General features: G+C 41.9%; 1 protein-coding gene across 1 annotated transcript; it reads left to right on the forward strand.

The window, feature by feature from the left end:
- The first annotated feature begins 604 nt into the window (after nt 1–604).
- On the forward strand, nt 605–24,704 carry CD80 (CD80 molecule). Its single transcript, XM_033146367.1, has 6 exons — nt 605–930; nt 2,690–2,801; nt 19,768–20,091; nt 21,409–21,684; nt 22,445–22,573; nt 24,616–24,704. The coding sequence occupies exons 2-6, from the start codon at nt 2,705–2,707 to the stop codon at nt 24,702–24,704; spliced, it is 915 nt and encodes a 304-aa protein (XP_033002258.1). The 5' UTR covers nt 605–930; nt 2,690–2,704.

Consider the following 24,704-nt stretch of genomic DNA (forward strand, 5'->3'; position numbering starts at 1 on the left):
AAATTGTTGCAAGGTGATAGTTCATGAATAGGGAAGCTCTCCTTAATGTGCAATAAGCCTATCTGATGATGACATAATTTTGAAATAAAGAAGCAAAGGCCAGAATATTGTGAGTAAATTGTGTTGCATGCCACCCCAATCTCGGAGCAGTGTGAGATTCCAGAGGTTCTGGGTGTTTACTCTGGGTTCACGTTTCTTTTGGACAGCAGAGACTGAGGTGTCTTTATTTACACACATATATATATACCACCTGAGCCTACAATTGTGGGGTTCATAGCATTAGCACCCCCTGACTCTCTGCCCCCACCTCTCTGCCTTTCTAGCCTGCAGCTTCTGCATCCAGCTTCTAGCTCATATTTTTCAACTCTCGACTCTGGCCCTTTTTCTTTCTAACAAGCAATTGAAGGAGGATGGTCCAGCCCTTTGTCCACTGGCACAGAGCCACTCCTTTTGTTCTCTTATGGGCCCATGCTTTGTGGACCATTGCCAGGCTGGCACAGAAATGAAAGTGGGATGGGATTCCATTTAATAACACCACTCCTACATTTAGCCCATTAGTATTTGTTTCTCAGCCCATTTTAGAAACTTCGTTAGGGATCCTGCTGAATGCCAGCGTGCTACCATAGATTATCAATCTAGCCTGCTCCTCTGTTACTCTAATGATATGGAAAGTGCTGGACAAGGATTGAAAGTTTTTGATTATTTTTTTTCCGACGGCAAAAAGGGGAAGTTGTGGGGGTGGTGACATTTGGCTTGTCTTAAAGTCATGTAGCTCATCTTTCTATGCAATCACAGGTTAAGAACGAACTACTTAGAGGAGCTTTCTGTTGCGTGGGACATAGCCAAATGAAGATTAGTATTTATACCAATCACTGAAGGAAGAGGCATTTATCTGGAAGGCAAATTGTCATTCTCTGGTTTCTGCTTACTGTAAGTTGACGGCGGAGGACCCTCTTCCTTCCTTTTTCTTAATTTGCTAAATTACAGTGCAGACTGATTAGATAGATTGTTTCTCATGAGACAGGCATAAACGGGGAGTTAAGGTTCATTTAGTTTTAGTTTTCTTGAAACTTTCACCCCACATCTTTTTGCCTTAAGAGAAGGCTGGTATGGTGAGAAATGACAGGAAAACCGGAGGGGGGTTGGGCAAACCATCAGATGGGGTACTGAAAGAGGAATTTTGCATGGCTGCATACGAACAATGCAATTAAAGCACATTTAAAGCACTTTTTCTCCGAAGAAACCTGGGAGCTATAGTTTGTTAAGGGTGCTTGGGATTTTTGCTGCATGAGGAGTAAACTACATTTCCCAGGATTCTGAGGGGGGTTGCTTTAAATGTATGGTAGGCTTGCCTGTGTTTCATTTCATTTTTCATTTGTTAGCAGTATTAAGGACATTTTTAAGTCTCAGTGAGCTTTGAAGTTGGCCACAGATCTGCTGGTTGGGCCACTTACTGTGAGGTAGGAACTCTTTAGAAACTCCAGCAGAGGCAACTCTACAGCAGCATCTTCATTTGTGAATTTCATTTGTGAATTTAGAAATCTGAAGTCTCTCACAGCAGTGCTATTTTTCTAGAAAAAGAGGTGCCAGAACACCTCCCTCTTTTTCTTAGAATGGCAATGGTGCCCACTTGAGAAAGGGCCGGAACTGAGTTCCGATGAGTCCCAGCTAAAAAAAACCCTGCCCAATAGTATATTAATCAGATCTACACCAATATGTTATTCTCACTGGACGCAGTAAACAATAGTTCTTCCTTTTCTTTCTGAGACGGTAGTAAACATCTTTGGGAACTCCTGTCATTTCAGCTTTTCCTCATATGACTTTCATTTTAGATCATTCATCATCCGTGCATCCATGGGCATAGCCCGGGGGGGATGGGGATGCAGTTGCCCCCCCAATCAAGTAAATAAATAAAAATACTTAGCTAACTGACCAATTACATTGCAAATAACTTGGTTTTGTCCCCCCCCCAACATAAAGCCTCTCCCCTCAAAAAAATAAATCCTGGCTACGCTCATGCCTTTATCAAATTCTAATCATTCTGTCCCTGAAAGCCTGTTGATAATCTCGCCTAGAAATCAGAATCTGAAAACAGTTTTCCGCCTATAGTTGTTTACCTGTTTATGTACTACTGCTTCTAGAGTCTGCGGTCCAAAGCTTAGTTGTGGTACACCATAACTTGTGTCACAGCATCATAAACAAATGCATCACCAAGGTATATGCTCTGACTTTAGCCTTCTGTGGTGTCAACCTAATATGCACTTGCCATCACATAAAGTGTGAACCAGTGTCCTTCATTTGTTTTATCTTTGCAAGCAATTGTTTCAGATGGTAAAAATCCCATGCACATTACACAGGACTGGCTCTGGAACTGCTTTCAATTAATTATATGTTGGTTGATTATTTAATTATTGCTCCAAACACAATTGTGTGTTCACTACTGTTTGGTAACAAATTCTTATGCAATTGCTGATCCCCTGAATATCATATGCCACCGTGGAAGCCATGTGTTAAATAGATTGATAGATCTAAATAAAATGATAGATTAATGTGGGTTGCAGAGTGGCTAGGGGAACAGAACTGTCAAGACAAAGCAATGCTACCTATAAATTAAACTAAATCACCTGAACTGCACAAAACCCCTGCATTTCTCTCTATAACTTCTTGCTGTTTCACTGCTTCGGTCAAGGTGGTATTGGAAAATATGATGTACACACAGAAGAGAGAACTGATGTTCTCCACAACCGTTCTAAAGTGGTTCCTCTGGCTTGGCCTCTTTGTGCTTCCATTTGGTTGTTCAGGTAAGCCCAACAATTCACTGTGTTTGTCCTTATTTGACATTCCTTGCTTGTTCCCAAGAAGAACTGGGGTGTGTGTGCGCGCGCGTGCGCCGTGTTTAAAAAGTGGTGAATGCTTCATCCTTTGCACTGAACTCAATGGGACTTATATCCAAATAAGCATACACAGGACTGTGTTTCACAATTAGGGAGTTTCTGTGTGAATTTCAGCTTTGCCATGAACCTAGCAGCATTAGGCAAGCCTCCCTCAGTCTTCCATTTGCTATATGGAGATAGAATGTTTTGGACAATATCTGCCCAGGTGTTCTTCAGTAATTCAAAATTCTCAGTAATTTATCTTGTAATGGGATGCGGGTGGCGCTGTGGTCTAAACCCTGACACTAGGGCTTGCCAATCAGAAGGTCAGCGGTTTGAATCCCCGTGATGGGGTGGGCTCCCGTTGTTCAGTCCCAGCTCCTGACAACCTAGCAGTTCAAAAGCACGTCAAAGTGCAAGTAGATAAATAGGTACCGCTCTGGTGGGAAGGGAAACAGTGTTTCTGTGCGCTGCTCTGGTGTCGGTGTTCCGTTGCGCCAGAAGCGGCTTAGTCATGCTGGCTACATGACCCGGAAGAACTGTCTGCGGACAAACGCCGGATCCCTTGGCCTATAGAGCGAGATGAGTGTGCAACCCCAGAGTCATCCACGACTGGACCTAATGGTCAGGGGTACCTTTAACTTTATCTTGTAACAAAAACAGTCAACATGTCACTAGAATCAGCCTTCAAACTGGGGAATTGAAAAGAAGCCAATGTAAATGCTGCTCTTTAAAATAAATCCAGGACATTACTGGCCAACAGAGATGGAGGAGAAATTCAGTTCTCATTTTAAGCCAAACCAATCAAATTAGCACTTTTCAAAACGATAAGAGAACCAAAGCATGAATCTTTCAGAATTCGCACGTACCTGATTTTTTGCAATACATTTCTCCAACCACCAATGTTTACACAAATACGCATATATTAGGGGAAAGTGTGCATTGAATATATTCATGAAAAGAGCATTGCAAAAATGCACTGTTTTAGGATATATTGTTGGCAAAAGTGTGTGTATACACAAGTCAAAACGGCATACAAATATGTATTTATGAGGAGAAAGTTGCACCATATTGAATATTTTTTTCTTTAAAAAAATCGCAAATTGCTGCAGAAATGTGGAAAACTGAATTTAAGAAAGGAAAACTGAGAAACAGAGAGAACTAAAACTGGCAGGTCCTTCCATCCCCACTGGCTAGTTAGCTTATCTGCTTTGGACAAACTGGTGGGAAATGCTATAATATAAGATTGCCAAGCAACATCGAGTGTTGATGAGAATGGATCAGTATGGTTTTTCCTAAGGGAAGGTCTGCCTCACCAACGTTTTGGAATTTTTTGAAGATGTAAACAAACTTGTGGGTGGGGGGCAGTCCAGTCGAGTAGGGTAATCCACAGAGAAGCATGTGGCACCTTCACTATACAGCTTTCTGAGAATGCTGAGGACACAGCTCTTTACCCTGGTCTTTGACACCTTATATATGTGTATTTTAGGGCACTTCCTATTCCTACAACTGTTATTTGTTTTAACTATTTTAAATATTTAATATTCAACATTGTAACCAACCCTGGGACCTGCTGGGTATAAATAATAATAATAATAATAATAATAATAATAATAATAATAATAAATGGATATTATCTACAGAGATTTTCAATACACTTTTGATAAATTCTTTAGCAAAGGCTCTTATTTAGACTTAGCAGTCAAGGAATAGGAAGGTTGGTATTCTTATGTATTTGTTGTTTAGTCATTTAGTTGTGTCCAACTCTTCATGACCCTATGGACCAGAGCACGCCAGGCACTCCTGTCTTCTTATGTATTAGTAACTGATTAAACAAGAAGAGAGTAGGAAAAAGCAGGCAGTTTTCACAATGGAAAGTAAAAATGTAGAGTCTCGTAAGGATCCATAATGGGCCAGTGATTTAAAGCATACATTTTCTAGAGTCAAAGTTGATCCTTGGAATGGCAGAGTTTGCAGATCACAGCAATTCACTCAAGGTGATGAAAATGCAAGTGGACTGCAGAGAGGTCAAAAAAAGTTATCTCCAAACTTGATGACTAGACAACGAAATGCTTCAGTGTAGGCCCTTGTAGAGTAACATATATTGGGGCAAATATGCCTAACTTCACTTATAGATTGGTGGGGTAACTTATCAGGAAATAAAACTTCAGCTCACTGAACACATCAGTTCAGTTTGTAGTAGCTGCATGAGGTAAAAACTGGATGTAGTAGTACAAATACCGGTAATCTGTTTTCAAATGGACACACTAAGGAATAATTCACCTGCATTGATATTTATTTAAGCGATACAACCAGTTTCTCAAGAAGTACCTTTTCAGGGGCAAAAAAGATGCAATGGATCTGATTACAGAATTAAAGTTCGTGTGTTTGCAGTCAGGGGGAAAGTACCTCATCACTTCATGACTAAGGAGACAGTGAGTGTGAGTGAGATTCAGAGACTTTGTGGGTGGCAGGTGAATTCCCCATGGGTGTAATGTTGGCGACCTCAGGTTTAGATGGACATTTGGTCTAATCCAACAGGTCTCTTTTAATGTTTTCATGAATAATAATACCAACCTACCTTGCCAAGTTGTTGTGGGATTGTAAGTATATTTATATGAAGCACTGAGTGCTTTAAAGTGGTATATAATTGTTTATTTATTTGTGTTATATTGTAATGGGAAATGTAGGACAGGGGCTTCCCAAGGATACGTGTTGTTCAGCAGTGGGAGAGTCTACTCAGAAGGTAGTGGACTGCCCTTTGCTAGAGGTTTTAAGCAGAGGTTGGATGGCCACCTATCAGAGAGATGCAATAGTAGTGGATTTCCTACATCAACAGAGGGTTGGACAAGATGATCTTTGAGATTGCTTTCAACTCTGAGTCTATGAATGTGCTAAGGTTCTTATCATCCCTTCAGACACTGTTATTAAGCTGGAGAGGATATAAGCCTTTGTGGGTTTCCCTGTTTTGGTGGAAGATGCCAGGCTCCTCTTGCTCACATCAAAGGTACCAGGTCTTACCTTTACTCCCAGGTTGATCTCTTGCTATCACACGCATATAAGATTCTTTTGCAACTTTATGTTGGTTTTATGATTCACCTTTCTCTCAGGTGACTGGTATCAAGCGGCACATTTCTCAAATTACTTGGATTAGTGAGTTGCTAGGATGGGCAAATCAAAAGGAGAGGCAATGCAAAGAGATTGTTTGATGAAGTATTTAGTTCAACATGAGGACAAATTTTATTTAGTTCTCTGGGTATTCCAAAGATCTGGGAGTTCAGAGTCAATACTCTCCAGTAGTCAGAATGTTAGTCTTGGACCTTGGAGAGCTGTTTTCAAATTCCCAATCACTGAACAGCCTTTACCAAATCACTGTGGTTTAGCCTCTTTAATGATTCAAAATGGTACACAGTTCCATCATTCCATTGTGGGAACATTAATATCCATCTTCTGGCTGCTTATAAAGATTAATGGTTTGTAACCTCTTCATATCGTACAGTAAAAAAAAAAAAAAATCTTAATAATAAGGTCCCTAAGGTGCTGACTGGGAAGAAATTATTTTCTTATTCTTTTTTATTTATTTCCCATCTGCTGATGAAGCAAGAGGCTTTACAGAAGGAATGGGGAACTTGGATCGCTGCGTATGTTGTTGGACTGTAGCTCCATCAGCCTCAGCCAACAAGGCCAATTGTCACAAATGAAAGGAGCATAAGTTATCCACCCCTGCTATAGAGGGATTCATGGCACCACCACCACCCCCCAATATGAGAAAAATCTCAAGCCTGAATTATGGTGGGACCCTGGAGTAAGCGGCCTACTTCCCATATCATAACTTAACACACTGTTGCCAATCTGTGAGGACAATTCTGCACCTAATTAGAAGCAGTGAAGTGCTGAAGTTCTGCTGAGCACAGAAGTGGCTCCAGGGGAAAAAAATTACCCAAGGGGAGCCCCATATCACATATTACAAGCAGAAACAAGCCTATGCTTGTTTATTATATAAGGCATACAATCATCCCATTTTTGTAATTCAGACAGGGTGGGCACACTGCTTTTAGGATGGGCACTTATGCAATATATATATATATATATTCCAATTTATTACAAATCAAACCAAATTACTTAAATTTAATACAATTTCTTAAAATCAGGTTTCCCGCTCTACACACGTTTCTTCATAATAGAGGAGGACAAGAGAAAAAATTACAAAACCATAAGAAATCACAAAGCTCCTTGTTCTCCCCTTTTCCTTTCAGGCTGTTGTAAGAATTTTCAAACTTCAGAAAATCATTCAAATAGCTTCAGAAAACTTGTCGCAGTTCTTTCGGCAGCTGATTGATTGCAGTCCATTAGCATATGATGCTTTGGGTGCACTTCTTGATTAATGCCAATTATCCAGATTGAGGAGAAAGCTTCCACAAATCATACTGGTAACAGAGGCTTGTCCATGGCAGGGGCACACTCCCAGATCGCTCCCATTCTGCCTTTCCAGTTGACACCCACAGGATTGCGCAACACTGAGGGATGCAGTGAACTCCCCAGACCCAACTGAGGAGTATTGAGAGGATTTACATCTCATTTCCTCTCTTTCCCCTGCCTGAACTTCTTTGCAGCCCCCGGAGGGCTACAAAGAACAACCACCATTGATCTAGGGTGTGGCCGGAAACCAGCACTTATGCATACTTGCCCCTTCCACAGCACTACATGTGTCTCATCATTTGAGTTTACAAAAGGCAGCTTAAATGGGTCACATACGTCACGGTGAAGGTTGTATCAATTTTCTGAATATAGTGGCATGGTCATCCACAGAGGGAGAGGGAGAGGGAGCAGTTCCCCCTCCTGATGAACCATAATCCTAACATTCATTTTAAAGAGAGAGATAATAAGTTTCTAGCATTTGTAGAATTATAGAATTGTAGAGCTGGAAGGGACCACAAGGGTCATCTAGTCCAACCCCCTGCAATGTGGGAATCTTTTCTCCAACATGCAGCTGAAACCCACGACACTGAGATTAAGAGTCTCATGCTCAACCAACTGAGCTATCTCGACAGAACATGATATATAAGGCAAAATGTACAGTCTCTCTCTCTCTCTCTCTCTCTCTCTCTCTCTCATAAAATAGTCTGTTCTGTCCTTTTGGTGTTTTAGCACCCCCACCTCAAAATATAACACAACACCTGTGGGTGCCCAACAATACTGGAACGGGTGTGTGCAACCTCTACAGGACTTTGAGTCGGAAGGCCAGTACTCAGCTCGGCAGAATGAGTTCCCCCAAATGCAGTGAGGCTGGCTTATCTCATTTTTGTCATAAATAAATACCGTGCATTCCCATTTGATGAGGGAGCATAATTCTAAAAGTACCTAACCTTGCCATATGCCCTGGCATGTGCTTTTGCAGTGGCAGGGCTGCCCAAAGACATTCTGTGTGAGGCAGAGCAGCAGGTGGCAAACCTCCCACCCAATTCCAGGCACATATTACCCCAGGCCAGCCAAGTTATACAGTCGTACCTCGGGTTACAGATGCTTCAGGTTACAGACTCCGCTAACCCAGAAATAGTACCTCGGGTTAAGAACTTTGCTTCAGGATGAGAACAGAAATCGGGCGGCGGCAGCGCGAGGCCCCATTAGCTAAAGTGGTACCTCAGGTTAAGAACAGTTTCAGGTTAAGAACGGACCTCCAGAATGAATTATGTTCTTAACCCGAGGTACCACTGTATTGGGACCTGGGGCAGAAAATCCCACAAGCACCTCTCCCCTTTCCTCAGCTGTAAGAATACATTAAATAAGTAACCATTTGCTGTCCCGTCATTGTCACTTAAAATCGCCTGGCTGAGGCAACCATCTTCCTCTTCAGCCACTACTGTCTTTATTGATGTGGTACGGCCTGGTGCGGTTTACTTGCACACTGCTTTTTAGCCCAAAGGTCCGCAAAGCGGTGAACAATGTTACTACATATTAATACAAAATAAGCCCATGTATATAAGTAGACTTCATAACTTATAAAGTAGCACTATATCCGTTGGCAGCTAAGAAGATCAGGAGAAAAAAAAACCTAGATAAAATAGTGGTCAATTGCAAAGGTGATTTGGACATTTAAGCTGGCACACTCTACCTGAGAACCCCTTGCTATTCTATCGTATGCAACAAATAATTTTTAGGAGAAGTGATTGTGGTTTATTGTATCTGCAGTGCCTGGTGTTTTTATGGTTATTGTTGCTTTTCTTTTTGTTCCGTTTGTGAATGATGCCATGGCCTTTGGCTAGTGCAATAAAGTTTATGATGATGATGGTGGTGGTGGTGGTGATGATGATGTATATAAGTACACTACATAAAATATATCAGTGAAAACAATATTAAACAGTGGCAAGAGCCATGGAAAAACGTCATGAGGCCGCAGTGGGGTTGAGCTCTGCTCCCTTTGTCACTGTTTCAGTCACTTTGCCCCTCAGGGAAACCAGAACGCAAACAGAGGGATGGCAGAGGGGTCGAGCCAGCCAGTTTGTCTCCGCTGACCTCTCTCACACATTTCATCCAGCCTTTGAGAGTAAGGGCTTCTGACAAATGGTGGAGCCAGCCATGGGCAATGGACACAGCATTCTGTCCCCTGCTTCCTTTGAATTCAGAAAACTGTTTTTTCCCTCTTTCTGAAATCATGCCTTAAGCAACACCTAAATGTGAAACAACAACTTAACAATGAGTTTGGGGGAAAACCCCAAGAGAACAGGGGAAAACGTTAACCAAATTAAGCAAATAGAAATTGAAATCACACACACCCCTACCCCGGCACCAAGTTTGATTGACCAAAGTGTACTGAATGAAATGTGTTGTAATGCTGGATACAGTTCGGTCTCAAATCATTTGGGCCAAACTAGGAGTGGCATGGGGTTACACCAGTGAGTGAGCCAATGTCCTAGTGAGCTTTGTGGCCCACGTGAGGATTCAAAGACAAGCATCCCAGTCTTTCATCACTAAATCACACAGTCCCTTTGGATTAAAAGCTGCTATGGGAGAGATTTCAGTTTGCTCTATAGGCAGGGGGTTAACCTTCCATGACCTTAACCCACACATACATACACGCTGCTGTGAGTTGAGAAGAAAAAAATGCAGATATTGTACCTGTCGTTTTCTCTTCCATAGCTAATTTCAGCTTTGGACAGTAGAGACAAGGGGAAAGGTTAAGCCATCACTCACACTCATCCACCAAACTGCCCCCCCTCCAGTGGCTGCTTTTAACTATATCTATGGTCATTTCCAGATAAGCTGTTCACTCAGCATTCATTCTGATTTTTTCGTAGGGTGGGTTATTTGACATTGCAGGAAGCAATTAATACCTCACGCTTTCCAATTCATTTCCTTATCACTTTCCTTATTGCAAAAAAGGGCTAATTTGGGGGGAAGTGGGTTTGCTGCGCAACACCACCAAATATACTTTAATTGTGCTATCTGAGTTTGCCAGAAAACAGAAACAGGCTGGGAGTTCCCTAGTTTGAATATCAGCAATATTGCTGATGATGGTATTGATCTGAAATAGATAAACTTGGCCAGTGATATGGCCCCTGTCAAAACCACGACATTGGGCCATTTGGACCACCTAACCTAATGCAGTGCACAGCCCACAAATACTCCTTGTTTTGCAGACTGCCTAGGACTGCGGAAATGGTGAGGAGGGGGGGGGGGGCTTGTCAAGCACCTGGCAGTCAACAACCATTACCAGCAAGCTGCGTTTGCCTTGCTGTGTCACAAGTTGAGTCAGCCTGAACTCCAGCTTTCAAAGATCACAGGAACTGATTTGTGCTGCCCCTTGCATTTTGAAAAAAAGAAATGCTGGAAACGGTTATATGCTAACAGCAATACTCCATCTTGGGTTACATTCCAGGTTGCTTTTGGCCACCCTCTCCCTGCTTCTGGGCAAACCCCTAATATATTTCTAATACTTCCTTTCTGCTGATCTCTTACAGGAGCCTTGCGTCACATTGTGCACTGATCCAGCGCGCATGAGATTAATAAATTCTAGAAATGATTGTTTGTGGTGATGACAGATTTCCTCATTCGGAGGACAGTGCTGTGTTGACATTGCACAGTCTGTAGCCAATGTTTCTTAGTTTGTGGGCGTGCAGTTTTACAGCTGCAGCCATATGTCTAAGTCTGCGTTTTGATTCTACTTGGATATTGCATGAATCTTCTTAAATCTTGCAATACTGGAGAACAGAAGTAGATTAAATCTGGAGCTGGCCAAGCAGGACAGCTCTCTCCACCTTCTGTGGCAAACCTGAATGCTTCCTATACACCAGTGTATTCTGCAGTCTGTGGAATAGTGGTGTGTAGGAAGGCCTTCTCTGCGGTGGCCCCCAGGTTCTGGAACTCTCTCTCCCCTCTGAGATGTATCTGGCTCTGTCATTGTATGTATTTCACTGGCAGGTCAAGATGCATCTCTTCACCCAGAGTGGCTGGGTAGATAAGCGGTGCAAATATGTTGTCATTATGTATTAAATTAGATTTTGTTGTTCCTCCCTCCAGTGTAGTTGTGCTGGTTACAGTTTTAGCTGAAGTTATAATTATTATGTTAAACTGCATTATGGAATTATATGCATCCTGCCCGAGGACCTCAAGATGAAGCATGGGCTATAAATTGAATGAAGGGATGAGTATTAATTTACTCTGCATTTGCCTGCATCCTACCGCTTCTAAAAGCCGGTAAACTGTTCATTCTTTTTAATACAGATAGACAGCAAAATTATCTATAGTAAGTTATCAACAGCTCAAAAGTTAACTCAGAAGATACAGGGTGTGAAATGGCAATCTGTCACTGCATGGTGCCTGAATATTTATGTACATGAATTTTGCATGCATGGGCACTAGAGACCAGATGTAGCCAGTATTTACTCTTGAGATGCAGTTGCTAGAGTCTAGGGTTGGCTGTCTTTCTGTCTGCTCCCTTGGCCCCTTTCAAGGCAAGACAGTCAAGTGACCAAGCCAGCAGAAAGCAGATGTTGCCACCATCAGGATCCTGACTCAGGAGGAAGGGAATGGCTTTAGGAAGTACAACCAGCTACTGCTGCCACCTCTCAGCATCTGCCACCTGAGGCAGCCATCTCACTCTAATTAATGAGAGGGTTGGCCCTGGAATAGCAGTAAATCTCCCAGGGGAAGAATAAGATTGCATCTGTTGTTTCCCTCCCGACATGGGATTCTCCCAGGTCATGGTCTCTCACCCCATGGGGTTTCCCCAGTTTTCTTAAGAAATTCCTCAGTCCAATCACTGGAAAATCTCCAAGGCATTAAGGACCCAATAATAATAATAATAATAATAATAATAATAATAATAATAATAATAATTTAAAGTAGTGTATTGCAAAGTGCTTGCAATAATTACCTCATAAATGATGCAGGGCTTGTCCATATTGGAACATTATTTAAACTGTCTATTTTTCCTCTATTCAAATTAGACCATAGTAGGCTGAAAAAGAAATGAAAGCAATTTTAAATCCTCACCAACCCACACTTTTCAGATTGCTTCTCTCTCTCTCTCTCTCTCTCTCTTTCTCCCTCCCCCCTCCCTCTCATTCTCCACACACACTTTTCAGATTGTTGCCCAATACTTATATATGTGTTTCTAAACAGCTTTGAGACTTTTTGCAATCAAGCAGTATATAAACTTTATGGAATGAATAGGGTAGAAAATTTTAATGTAGTTTGCTTGTGCAGTTTTCCAGTTTTGTGGAGTCAGAGCCAGCCCACCATGAAACAAGGTGGGGCAACTGCCTCAGGTGGCAGGATCCATGGGGTAGCAAATCCTAATGTATAACTTTATTCTCCACCTTTTTCCTGATGTAGATCTTCACTCACCTCTTCTTCCCGGTGTAGTGGTTAAGAGCGGTAGACTCGTAATCTGGTGAACCGGGTTCACGTCTCCGCTCCTCCACATGCAGCTGCTGGGTGACCTTGGGCTAGTCACACTTCTCTGAAGTCTCTCAGCCCCACTCACCTCACAGAGTGTTTGTTGTGGGGGAGGAAGGGAAAGGAGAATGTTAGCCGCTTTGAGACTCCTTCAGGTAGTGATAAAGCGGGATATCAAATCCAAACTTCTTCTTCTTCTTCTTCTTCTTCTTCTTCCCTAGTGAGGGTGGGATGCAATTTGGGGTTTTGCCTCAGCCACCAAAATACCTTGGGTCAGCCCTGTTCTAAGTAGACATGCATAAATTTATGCTGTAGGTAAAATGGAAAACAGATAATAGCAGTAATAAAATGAAACTCAGTGATTATGGTATTTACTATATTATAGGTAGACTTGTGGGACAGTTAAAATAAAACAGCCTGAGCAACAGATCAAGGACTATTGGCAGTCAGCATGTCTAAATTATGTAAATCATAGCCGGGGGGGGGGGGTGCTTAGAGAGCTTCCATATAGGTGATAACATGGAACCATGGCACCATAATATATTTTTAAAAACTAGAATCCCTTGCTTGCTGAGTGAGTCTGTACAAAACCATGGTTCATAAATCTTTGTGGAATGAGTGACTTCACTAGAAAGGCCAGATCTGGAACTGAAAAGCCAAACTTGTTTCTGCTGTAGGCTGGGCTTCTGCTTTCTTTTCTTACTCATTTAAATGTCACAAGTTCACTGGTCATAGGGAATTGCCTGACTGAAAACTAAATCCTAAAACCATGCTGGGTAATGACAACATATTATGTCTCTCTGCAAGGTGGCTGAGGCAAAACCTCAAATGGTTTTATCCCCACCCCCGCTAGGGAATAAGGAAGATCTACATCAGGAATTAAGTGGATCTAGTAAGGTCATCTTGTAGTAACACAATAATTTGCGATGCTAGGAATGCCATGACCTTTCAAGATCAGTGTGGAATAGTAGCCAAAATGTTGGACCTTAGACTGAGGAGGCTTGAGTTCAAATCGCCACTTGGCTGCAAAGATCACCTTAAGCCAGTTTTTTTTTCTCTCAGCATAGTCTACCTCATAGGAATATTGTGAGAATAAGCGAGGGGCTGTGTACACGCCCCCTGATCTTCGTAGAAAAGAGTGGGATAAAAATGTAATAAATAAACGTGGAAATGATTTAACAATCTCAAGGGAGGAATGTCAGGAAAGTAGGTCTCTACGAAAACCAACCATGTGTGTGGTTGCTCCGTTGGTGAGAACGAAACAAATGAGGAGATGCACATCTGATATTGTGGCATTTAATCATACAGAGCAAATTTAGAGAGAGCTTGTACCTCATTCAAAAGGGGTGTGTAAATATTGGAGTGTTTTAAAAAAAATAGATACATGGGGCTCCCATCCAAATTGCTGTAAATATATAAATATGATGTGTCAAGCAGCAAATGTTTATTTGAGAATGTACATATGCAAGTACCAAACATATTTTGCAGCAAATCAGTTTTCTGTGACTTAATATGTAAAGCAGCCATAGCTAGACCTTGAATTAGAGTTAATGAGCCCATTTTTTTTTTTTGTACTGGCAGGAAAAGAGAACAAGATTAGTCCCTCTCACTGAGACAGAGAGAGAAATTATGCATAGGGTTTTGGTGCTGTTACCTTCGATTTCATCAGAATCACATGCTGAATGGTAGATGCCTCCCACGCAGGCCAGTTACAGGGACTATTCAGTATATTGTCTATTCCAGTTTCCAGCTTCATTTTCATTTTTGCTTTGTCGCAGCAGCACACCTCCACTGTGTATAAACTGAACTTGCTGAATATTTGCAGGCAGCATACTTCCTCCTGTTATGTTCCGTAAGCATATTCTACTTGCAGTTTCATAGGTGTTATGCAAGACAAAGTTAGGTGTGACATTAGCAAAAAAAAAATTCCAGTAACTGTGTGCTTGTTCACGGCTGTCCTGCACAGAAGGTTTTCGTTCTGCTTTTCTGGGCAGAGGGGGGGGGGGGGGGAATTAGCCTGCCAACCAGAAAGCTCCTTAGGTGAATCACAGCGAGTTGTGTCTCTGACATCCGCACACCGTAGTCTCTTTCTGGTATGATGCCCTCTGTTGGTATGGCTAGGGTGGTGTGAAACTGCCCCCATAACATTTTCTAGGATAACGTGACAGAGCTCCAGCACCCTGAATTGTGAGAAAAGGGGTAGACTATAGTAGAAGTTTCACAGGGCTGGGTGGATTTCAGGCAGATCACGGAAACCGGTTACCAAATGCAATTGGGTCATGTTTTATTTAGTCATTAAATAATTAGCTAGATAAATAGTTATTATCTAAATAAATAAATAGTTACTTAGTAATTTATTAAACGGTTCACAACATTTATATGCTACCCAGCAACAAAAGTTCTCTGCATTTTTAGAATAAAACATTAAGACCATAAGTAAGAAGTAAAGCAAAAAACCAAATACAGAATTTAAAACAGAAATGGACTGGGAACAACACATGCCTTCTTCTCAGAGGTCCCAAGGCACAGCTGGGCACCAGTCACAGTACTATTGTGCTGCTCCTTTATAAGAATTGCAGCCTATGCTGATAGGACGGAGCTCCCAAGGTGAAATCCAGACCATAAATGTCAGAAATTGCCCCTGGATTTTGGAGATAACCAAAGTACAGGTGATATGCTAGACAAATTATTTTGGCACCTGAGACAGAACAAATTATTTTCACACCTGGGGCAAATTATTTTGGAACCTTCTTCCTGGCAGCAAAGAACACACAGCAATGATAAATTAAATAAAGAACCGTTTGCTGAAATTTTATCACACCCCAAATTCACAACCTGAGGCAGCCACTTCCCTCTGTCTAATGGTAGGGAAAGTTCTATACAATCTCTATCTTGACAGGTCCTTTCTACAAACAAATTTCAGTTGCCAAATTCTGCTGTATTTACTCTAAACATAGTCCAGCTGCATTTTAGCAAATGATGTTCTCTTAATAACTATGGTTCTAGTACATTTTAGTTCCTTGAAGTATTTTGTTTTCCCCCTTGGCTGGGTTTTAGTGCTGTTTTTATTGTTCATCTTATGCTGCCTCATGATGGCTTTATGATTATTTCTGTGCCATTTTTATATACTATTTTTAGGGTTTTGTGGGTTATTTTGGAAAAAATAGTAGTTGTATTTTATCGTTTTTAAATTTGTGAACCACCCAGGGGACATGGCTAATTGGGCACTACATAAATAACATAAATAATTAAATGCTACCAAAACAAAATAAAAAATAAAAAAATTCCTTCCAGTAGCACCTTAGAGACCAACTAAGTTTGTTCTTGGTATGAGTTTTCCTGTGCATGCACACTTCTTCAGATACACTGAAACAGAAGTCACCAGACCCTTAAATATAGTGAGGGAGTGAGGAGGGGTATTACTCAGAAGGGTGGTGGGAATGGGTGATCGGCTGATAGGTGTGGAAAACCTGTTGACGACTGTTAACGACTGCAATTGGTCTTACAGGAAAAGGCAATGGGTGAGATGGCTAAAAATAGCTTTGTCATATATGAGATAAGAATCCAATGTCTTTGTTCAGACCAGGTCTCTCCATGGCTTTAAGTTTGGTAATGAGTTGCAATTCAGCAACTTCTCTTTCCAGTCTATTTCTGAAATTCCTTTGTAGTAAGACAGCTACTTTGAGATCTTGTATAGGATGTCTTGGGAGACTGAAGTGTTCTACTTCTGGTTTCTCTGTCTTGTGATTCCTGATATCAGATTTATGTCCATTTATCCTTTGGCGTAGGGTTTGGCCTGTTTGTCCAATATAGAGAGCTGAAGGGCACTGTTGGCATTTATTGGCATACACAATATTAGAAGATGAGCAATTAAATAGTCCTGAGATGGTATGTTTGATGTTGCTGGGGCCAGTAATGGTGTTGTCCGGGTGTATGTGGCAGCAAAGTTGGCATCTGGGTTTATTGCAGGCTCTGGTACCAGTGTCCATGTTGAGTCCTGTTGTTGTATTATTGTGAATGAGGAGTTGTTTAAGATTGGGTGACTGTCTGTAGGCAATGAAGGGTCTTCCTCCCAGAGCTTGAGAAAGAGAACTGTCATTGTCTAGGAGAGGTTGTAAATCTCTGATGATGCGTTGTACTGTTTTAACTTGGGAACTGTATGTGATTACTAGTGGTGTTCTGTTATTTTCCTTTTTGTGTCTGTCTTGCAGCAAGTTCTCTCTGGGTATCAGTCTGGCTCTGTTGATCTGTTGTTTAACTTCATCAGGCGGATATTTTAGTTCTAAAAAGGTTTGCTGTAGATCTCTTAGGTGAGAGTCTCTGTCTGTAGAGTTGGAACAGATGCGGCTGTAACAGAGGGGCTGGCTATATACAATGGATTGCTTGGTATGTTTGGGATGGTAGCTAGAAGCATGTAGATATGTTTGTTGGTCAGTTGGTTTACGATATAAGGTGGTGTCTATGTGTCCATCCTGTATTTTTATAGTAGTGTCCAAAAAATGTATTTCTTGCATAGATTGGTTCATTGTTAGGTTGATGGTGGGGTGAAAGTAATTGAATGTCTGGTGGAAGGTGTCCAGGGTCTGTTGACCATGTGTCCAGATAATAAAAATATTGTCAATGTATCGCAGGTACAAGAGAGGTTTGAGTGGGCAGGAGTTTAGGAAACGTTCTAAATCTGCCATGAAGATGTTGGCATACTGTGGGGCCATGCAGGTGCCCATTGCTGTGCCGCTGATCTGGAGGAACAGATCACCACCAAATTTGAAGTTGTTGTGGGTAAGGACAAAATGACAGAGTTTGGTAGCAAAGTCCGCTGTGGTTTTATCTGAAATGGTGTTCCTTATAGCTTGTAAACCATCGTTGTGTGGGATGTTGGAATACAGGGGCGGAGCAAGGGGGCGGTCCGCCCCAGGTTCCAGGGGAGGGGGGTGACACTTTGGCCGGCTCCACCCCACCCCGCCCTACCGGACGGGCCCCTAACAGGCCATGCCGCCTTTCCCCCCTTTCCCCGGCTTTTTTTCCGGCGCGAGGGGCGGGCCAGCGAGGAGGGGGCATCATGCCAGTGACAAGCGTGACGCCCCCTCCTCACTGGCCTGCCCCTCGTGCCGAAAAAGAGCCGAGGAAAGGGGGAAAGCGCCTGCTTTGCTTCCCCTTTCCCCGGATTTTCATGTGCGTCGTGACCCGCCCCCAGGGGGGTACCTACGCACCGCTGCCCCGGGCAGCACAGAGGCTTCCTCCACCGCTGTTGGTATACAGAGATTCCACATCCATAGGGAATAGAATTGTATTGTTAGGAAGATTATTCAAAGATTGTATTTTCCTCAGGAAATCTGTGGTGTCACGTACGTAGCTGGTTTCAGACAGAGTCCATATAACCGGAAACATTGTTACCAAGTTATTCCTGTGGTTTCAACTCAGAAACCTATATTGGGCTTTGGTATATGAAAACTGTTATTAACTTATTTCTTGTCGATCATTTCTACCCTGCCTTTCTATTATAGTTATGAAAGAGATTAAATTATATAAATCCAGATCCACTCTCTACATATATAACCCCAGATACACCGTAATTTTGTCAAACGATTCCGTCCCTTTTATTCACAGCCTGTACCATTTTTTTCATGATATATGTACATAGAATCATAGAATTGTAGAGTTGGAAGAGACCCCAATGGTCATCTAGTCCAACCCCTTGCAATACACAAATCACAACTGAAGACGGGGGGGGGGGGGACACAGGTACATTAACCTGGATTCATTCATTTTAGGGAAGTTTTTTAAAAAACAACAACAACGGACAGCAGGGAAAATGCCTACAAGCATGCAAACCAATAGTTCAAGGAGAAAAGGCAAACCGGAATAGAACAATGGAATGGATGCATGTGACCAGTTCTGATGTTTTCTTCTGAAATTTAGATGTATAGAGCTCTGGTTTGCAATTCACAGATATTTCATGAATAACATTCAGTGGATTCAAACCAGGGTTGGAGAACCTTTTTCATTCCCTCTGGATAACCTTTTGGGAGCCACGTTCTAGTGGTCGGTAAGGCTGGAGGCAAAAGTGAGCAGAACAACTTTATACAATAGGCTGACTTCTCCACACATTCATACACCTCTCTTTATCCTTCATCCAGACTAGCAAGAGGCATGATTCAGACAATAAATCCCTTCATAACAGCGTTTTTTCCTAGGTAGGACTAAGCTGAAGAGTGTGTGTTTTGCAAAAATGTTCTCTCTCCTCCCCCATGAAAATACACCCATCTCTTGGCAATTTTTCAGAGAACTACCGTATGCTAAAAGGTGACAAAGTACTCCCCTCTCTACTGGTTCCATATTCTAATTCCAGTTATGCTTACTTAATCTCTTCCATGCTCTCTCTCTGTCTCTCCCCCCTACCTGCCCCATTCAGAATGAGGGCAAATGTGCTAAAAGAGTCACAGAGTTGGAAGGTACCACAAACGTCATATAGCAATGCAGGAAACTTTTACGCAACTTGGTTCTTGATCTCACAACCCTGAGATTATGCCCTACCATGGTCTACCAACTGAGCTACTCCAGCTTCCTCGCACTGAAATGACCCATTTGGAAGTCAACATATATGAAAGCTGTGCTATGTTGTGGCATCATCATGCTCACCATTTAATTTCTGGTATTCTGGGATCATGCAATAGGAGAAATGGGACAGAAGGAGAAACAGAAAGCAGAAATAATGGAGACTGCAAACAGTCATTGACAAGTCAAAGAGAGGTATATTTGTGGGAGAGTATGGGGAAATTTATTACACTACTAATGGGAACTGATTCTGGAATTAATAGTAGGTTGAACTCCTTCAGAAATCCTTGTTTCATTAATGATTGATGGCCAGTGTGTGTTGCATATCTGAATCTATCCTCCCTTTTTGCAAAGTATTGTTTCAACGCAGAGATGTGAGGAAGGACTTGAAGAACAGGCATCTGTTTCACAAGATACGGTTTCTTGTTTTCTTCCTCCCCAGACACTGTCCAGGTAACAGCCAAAGTAGGGGATGTAGCCACACTCCCTTGCAACTACAAAATGCAACAGCCCCTGGCATCTTACATGATCTACTGGCAGAAATATGTAGGCCCTGCTATATCTGACCTGGTTGTGATAGCTTACAGCAACGGCAAAGAAAACACCGTAAAAGACATACATTTCCAGAACAGGACAAAGATGGATGTGAAGACTCTTACACTTTGGATCTCCAGTGTGAATGTGTCCGATGAAGGCAAATATAGGTGTATCATATTACTGAATGGAGAACACAAAGGTGATAAATGGGTACATTTATCAGTGTCAGGTAAGTGCTTGTCTAGCAAAACAGGATCTTAAGTACCCAAGCAATTCATTTGTGTTAGACAGGGGCTGTTCATTTTGAGTCATTTTCTACCAGCGGAAGCTGGTTTCCTGGAGCAAATAGGCCACTGCCCCACCAACCTATCTATCCTCAGCCAGCTCCAACTTCCCTGTTTCTTCACAACCAGCCCAATGGGTGGTATTGCCTGCAAGCTTTCTCCTCCTTAGTCTCTGTGTTGCCCAAATAGAATTTTTGGGGGGGAGGGAGATTGGGGGCGAAATTAGCTTGCTCTGCCTGTCATTGGCTCTGGCTCCACTTACTGTTGGTCTCCTTCCCATGAGCCACCGCTACTTTCTACTTAGACATGCCATAGGCCTTACAACAGTGGGCCAAATCCTTATCTCCCCACAAGTGCTTCCCAAAACCCAGGCCTAGGATTGCCAAAGCACTTTGTGCAGCAGTTCCAAGACGGCTGACAACTGGAAGCTGAGAACTTCTTTTGAAAATAGGAAATGAAACACACTTTCACGTGCGTTGGTGATTAGCGGTCCTCTGCTTCCAGTTACGTTCCAGACTCCATTCACTGCCCCAGATCAGCTCTGTCCACTCAGTATTATTGCTGCTAAATATTGCTTAAGTTATCCTAAAAACATATCCCTTTAGGTGCTATGACAACGAGCAGCAGAGTATTATTTTATGCTTCCTTTTAGGGCCAAGCCCTCAGAAGGCATCATGAAATAAACATAAAATCTAAATACGACATTTGACGAAAACACAGTCTCCATGAATCATAAAAACAGTGGTAGAAATAACAATAAGATATTAATAGTACAGTAACATTCATCCCAGAATAATATATTATAACTCATTCATGTAAAAGCAGTAATTATAAATATATAAATGCTTTTAAATTTGTTTACTGTTCTTTTATTTAACTTAAATGCTAATAATTAACAGACACTAACAAACATATAGTCTCTTGGGTCCAACATTACTCAACGTTGCTATGAGGGGAATGTGAATTTGAGAGAAAGGATGCTATTAACCCGTTATAATAAGAACTCTTACCATAGAAAGTAATTAAAGTTCTTAGTAATATAGCACCATTTAAATTACAAGCCATGGCAGGAACCTCCACGAGTGTCGCCCGTTGAAATGAATGGGATTTCCTAAAGAGCACTCTGCTGTTCCAGTGCAAGTCAGATTAAATTTGATGGTTCTGTAGAAAGACAATCCTGAAGCATAGTGTCAACAACATTGCTTGACATCTCGATATGTACAAGTGTAACCTGTAATCTTACTGTCTTTTCCTCCCTCTAGCTGACTATAGGAAGCCTGTCATACATGTATCACATAATCCCTGTAGCCCAGCTCAGTTGACACTGACGTGTTCTTCTCATGGAGGATATCCAGAGGCTACGATGTCTTGGTTGGTCAATAATGAGACAGTGCTATGTCCCTATACTTCCATATATGACAACGGCAGTGAAAGTTTTAACATTACTGGCAACTTAAAGCAAAACGTTTCTGAAGATATCTTGGTCCAATGTCGAATACATTATTCAGGTTTACAAGTGTCCAGCGAACACCACTTGTGTAAGTTCCCTCCATCATACATGGAGACAGTGTTTCTCATTTGTGAAATGTAGCCATTCAGAAGACTTACAAAGACTAAACCTCAGAATTTTTAAAATGAGATTGGTTCCATATAGGGAGATCTACAAATGACGAATGGCCATTAATTTGGCAAATCTTTATTTCTGGATCTAAAATAGCTGTGTGTTGTTAGGAAGACACTGTATCCTTCCAAACTTTTATTATTATTATTATTATTATTATTATTATTATTATTACTACTACTACTACTACTTCCTATATAAGTTTAGCATCACAGCTGAAAATATTTGGTCAGCTGATGGCACATTTCTGCTTTTTCATGGATTCCATCTTGAACAGTATCAGAAACACTAGCAAAAAATATAGATAGCATTGGAACTATTTAGCTGAACCAGTGCGAAATGCAAAACTGAGTCACTGTCTTAGATTATTTGTATGTTCGTGTGTGTGCAAGCAGGCAGCAAATATTCCTGTGCCTCAGCTTAGAATGTGGTATCCATTTGTTTATCCCTACAATATTATCAAGTAGATGGAGGGAAATGTAAGGCATTGAGCAATGGCCATGATTTCCGTATGTAGGCGGGTTTCCAAGTTTAAACAGGAGAAAGGAAAACTAACATAATGTTGAAAATGCTCCACTCAGATAAGTGACACTCGGTGCCCCCAAAGTATTGCTTCTCATGTGCCCCTTGGGCTCTTTAGTGCAGTCCCAGATTTATCTTCAATTCTCTCATTTCAGCTATAGGGAAGTGCCTCAATCCATCTCCACCGCCTCCTCCGCATGGTTTCATAACGGCTTCCATTGTTATCCTCGTTGTCCTTGCTCTCGTGATAGTGCCGACAACATTCCTCCGATGCCGCCGCCGCAGTAAGTTCCGATGCCTTTGTGACCAACCAGTGTAGGAAACTGTGGTGTGGTTGAGAGCCCTGCTAGGAATTCAGAGACCCAGGTTAAAATCCCCACTTAGCTGTAAAAACTTCTCCTCGGTTGTCTCTTAGCCTAGCCTATCTCACAGGCTTGTTACCAGAATAATAGGGGTGGAAGAACCATGTACACCACCAAGAAGAAAGGCAGTATATAAATGCAATAGGTATCTTTTCATAAACCCTTAGGTTACCACTGGAAACAAACCATAGTTTACATGTTCCAGGGCTGTGGCCAAACATTGCAAGCAGATCCTTAGGCTCATTACATGCTCAACTTAAACTGTAGCCATGTTAGGAAATGGATGTTTGCTTTTTATGGGTTGTATCCAGCTATGCTCAATGCAGACTAGGCCCACTGAAATTAATGAGTCCAAGTTCATCACGTTCATTAATTTCAGTGCATCTACTTTGAGTAAGGATGCAATCCTATTTATTTAACAATATTTCTAGTCCCACTAGTGCAATGGGGCCTTTCCCTCGTGTGCCGCCCGCGAATTCATAAAATATAAAGAAAGAGGTTTACAGGACTAAAAGCAACAAGCCAAAGTCCTACTTAAAACAACAACACACAACCCCTCCAAAACCAGGAATGTTTCAGCTCAGCAAAAAATAACACTGGGGGGGGGGGGGGAGAGCAGCCATCACCCTAAGGCAAACTGAAATATATGTGCATTGCGAAACAAGTGTGAATGAGACCCAATATTCAACTGGAGTCACAGTGCTGGGCCATATTCTTTTCCAGGTTACGTGGCTGAGTTGTGAGTCTGCAAACATTTTTCCTGAGAAAATGTTGCCTCCAGCTTCCTTAAGCCTAGTGCTGCAGCTTTATAAAAGGGAATGAAGCCACACTCTGAAAACATTATACCCTCTGCTTCTTAAGAACTCTCCAACTTCCCTAGCCTATATTCCACAATGTAAATAAATATGTAAAAGAATTTCCCCACACCCCTAGCACGCAATCTTGAACATTAAACCTGACCTTTGAAAGAGGAGAGTTGGGGGGGGGGGTCAGTGGGTTTGTTCTTCAGGGCAACTGCCTGTTAAAAATGCCTCAGGGTGCAAGTTACATCTGTTGTCTTCAGGTTCCCCTTTTGGTGAATGAAAGGGCATTTCTAGTAGCTGGTTCTTCTAATGTATGCAGTCAAGAAGACAGTTCCGGTTTTCATAATGTTAGGCCAATGGAGCTAGTGATATACAGAAAATGGTATTTTCAATTACCACCCCAGAACCAAATGACCGTGAAACATTTCAATTTGCACCAGTTTTATTTGGGGAAAAAATCAGGGATTGGTTAAATGTATTCAACTATAAATGAATTCTTCAGTGCATACATGGATGTGATGCACTAATGGGAACCACTGCAGTAGTATTATGGAAAGCAACACATACTGCAGGATAACAGAGGTGAAGTTTTAAATTATTTTTATTTATTTTATTTACAAGAGATGCTGTGTCAAATAGTTCGGCCTGTGGAAGGTAACATATGCTTTTGCTATTACTGAACTCGGCTATAGGCTGTGTTTGCTCGTCTGCACTTGTTTCTAACTTCTGAGAACAATTCAGAGTGCTAGTTCTGAGAGTGGTGTAGTGGTTAGTGTTGGATTAGGATAGGGGTGGGGATACTTTGCCTCTGCAGATGTTGCTGAACTACAACTCTCCACAGCCCCAGCAAGCATGGCCAATGGCCTGGGATGGTGGGATTTGTAGTTTAGTGACATCTGGAAGGCCAAAAGTACCCCAACCCTGGATTAAGACATGGGAGACTAGAGTTCAAATGCCCACTCAGCTATGAAGCTCACTGGGTGACCTTGACCAGTCATGGCCTCTTAACGTGTTTTGTTCCTCTTTATTGACTTTTTGACCCATACTCCACCCTAATGGGAATTCTCCCCACCCCCACTCTTTGACATATTTTTAAAATTCTCAAGTCACGTTGGTAAGGAGTTTCTGTTCAATGTTGCTGAACCGATTGACGTTTTTCAGAGCACGTGACGTCTCACCAGCCAGTGGCAACAAGTGAAATGACATCGCAGCAGCTTTCCAACGGGACATCGGAAGCAACATGTGCCTGA

Source organism: Lacerta agilis, chromosome 4 (assembly GCF_009819535.1).
Source record: "Lacerta agilis isolate rLacAgi1 chromosome 4, rLacAgi1.pri, whole genome shotgun sequence".
Taxonomy (NCBI): Eukaryota; Metazoa; Chordata; class Lepidosauria; order Squamata; family Lacertidae; genus Lacerta; species Lacerta agilis.

Excerpts from the sequence above, each read along its gene's own strand:
- CD80 (XM_033146367.1), top strand. The coding sequence starts at position 2,705 with ATGATGTACACACAGAAGAGAGAACTGATGTTCTCCACAACCGTTCTA. Across the intron at positions 2,802-19,767 it reads GCTTCCATTTGGTTGTTCAG|ACACTGTCCAGGTAACAGCC; the intron begins GTAAGCCCAACA and ends CTTCCTCCCCAG. Across the intron at positions 21,685-22,444 it reads GTCCAGCGAACACCACTTGT|CTATAGGGAAGTGCCTCAAT; the intron begins GTAAGTTCCCTC and ends CTCTCATTTCAG.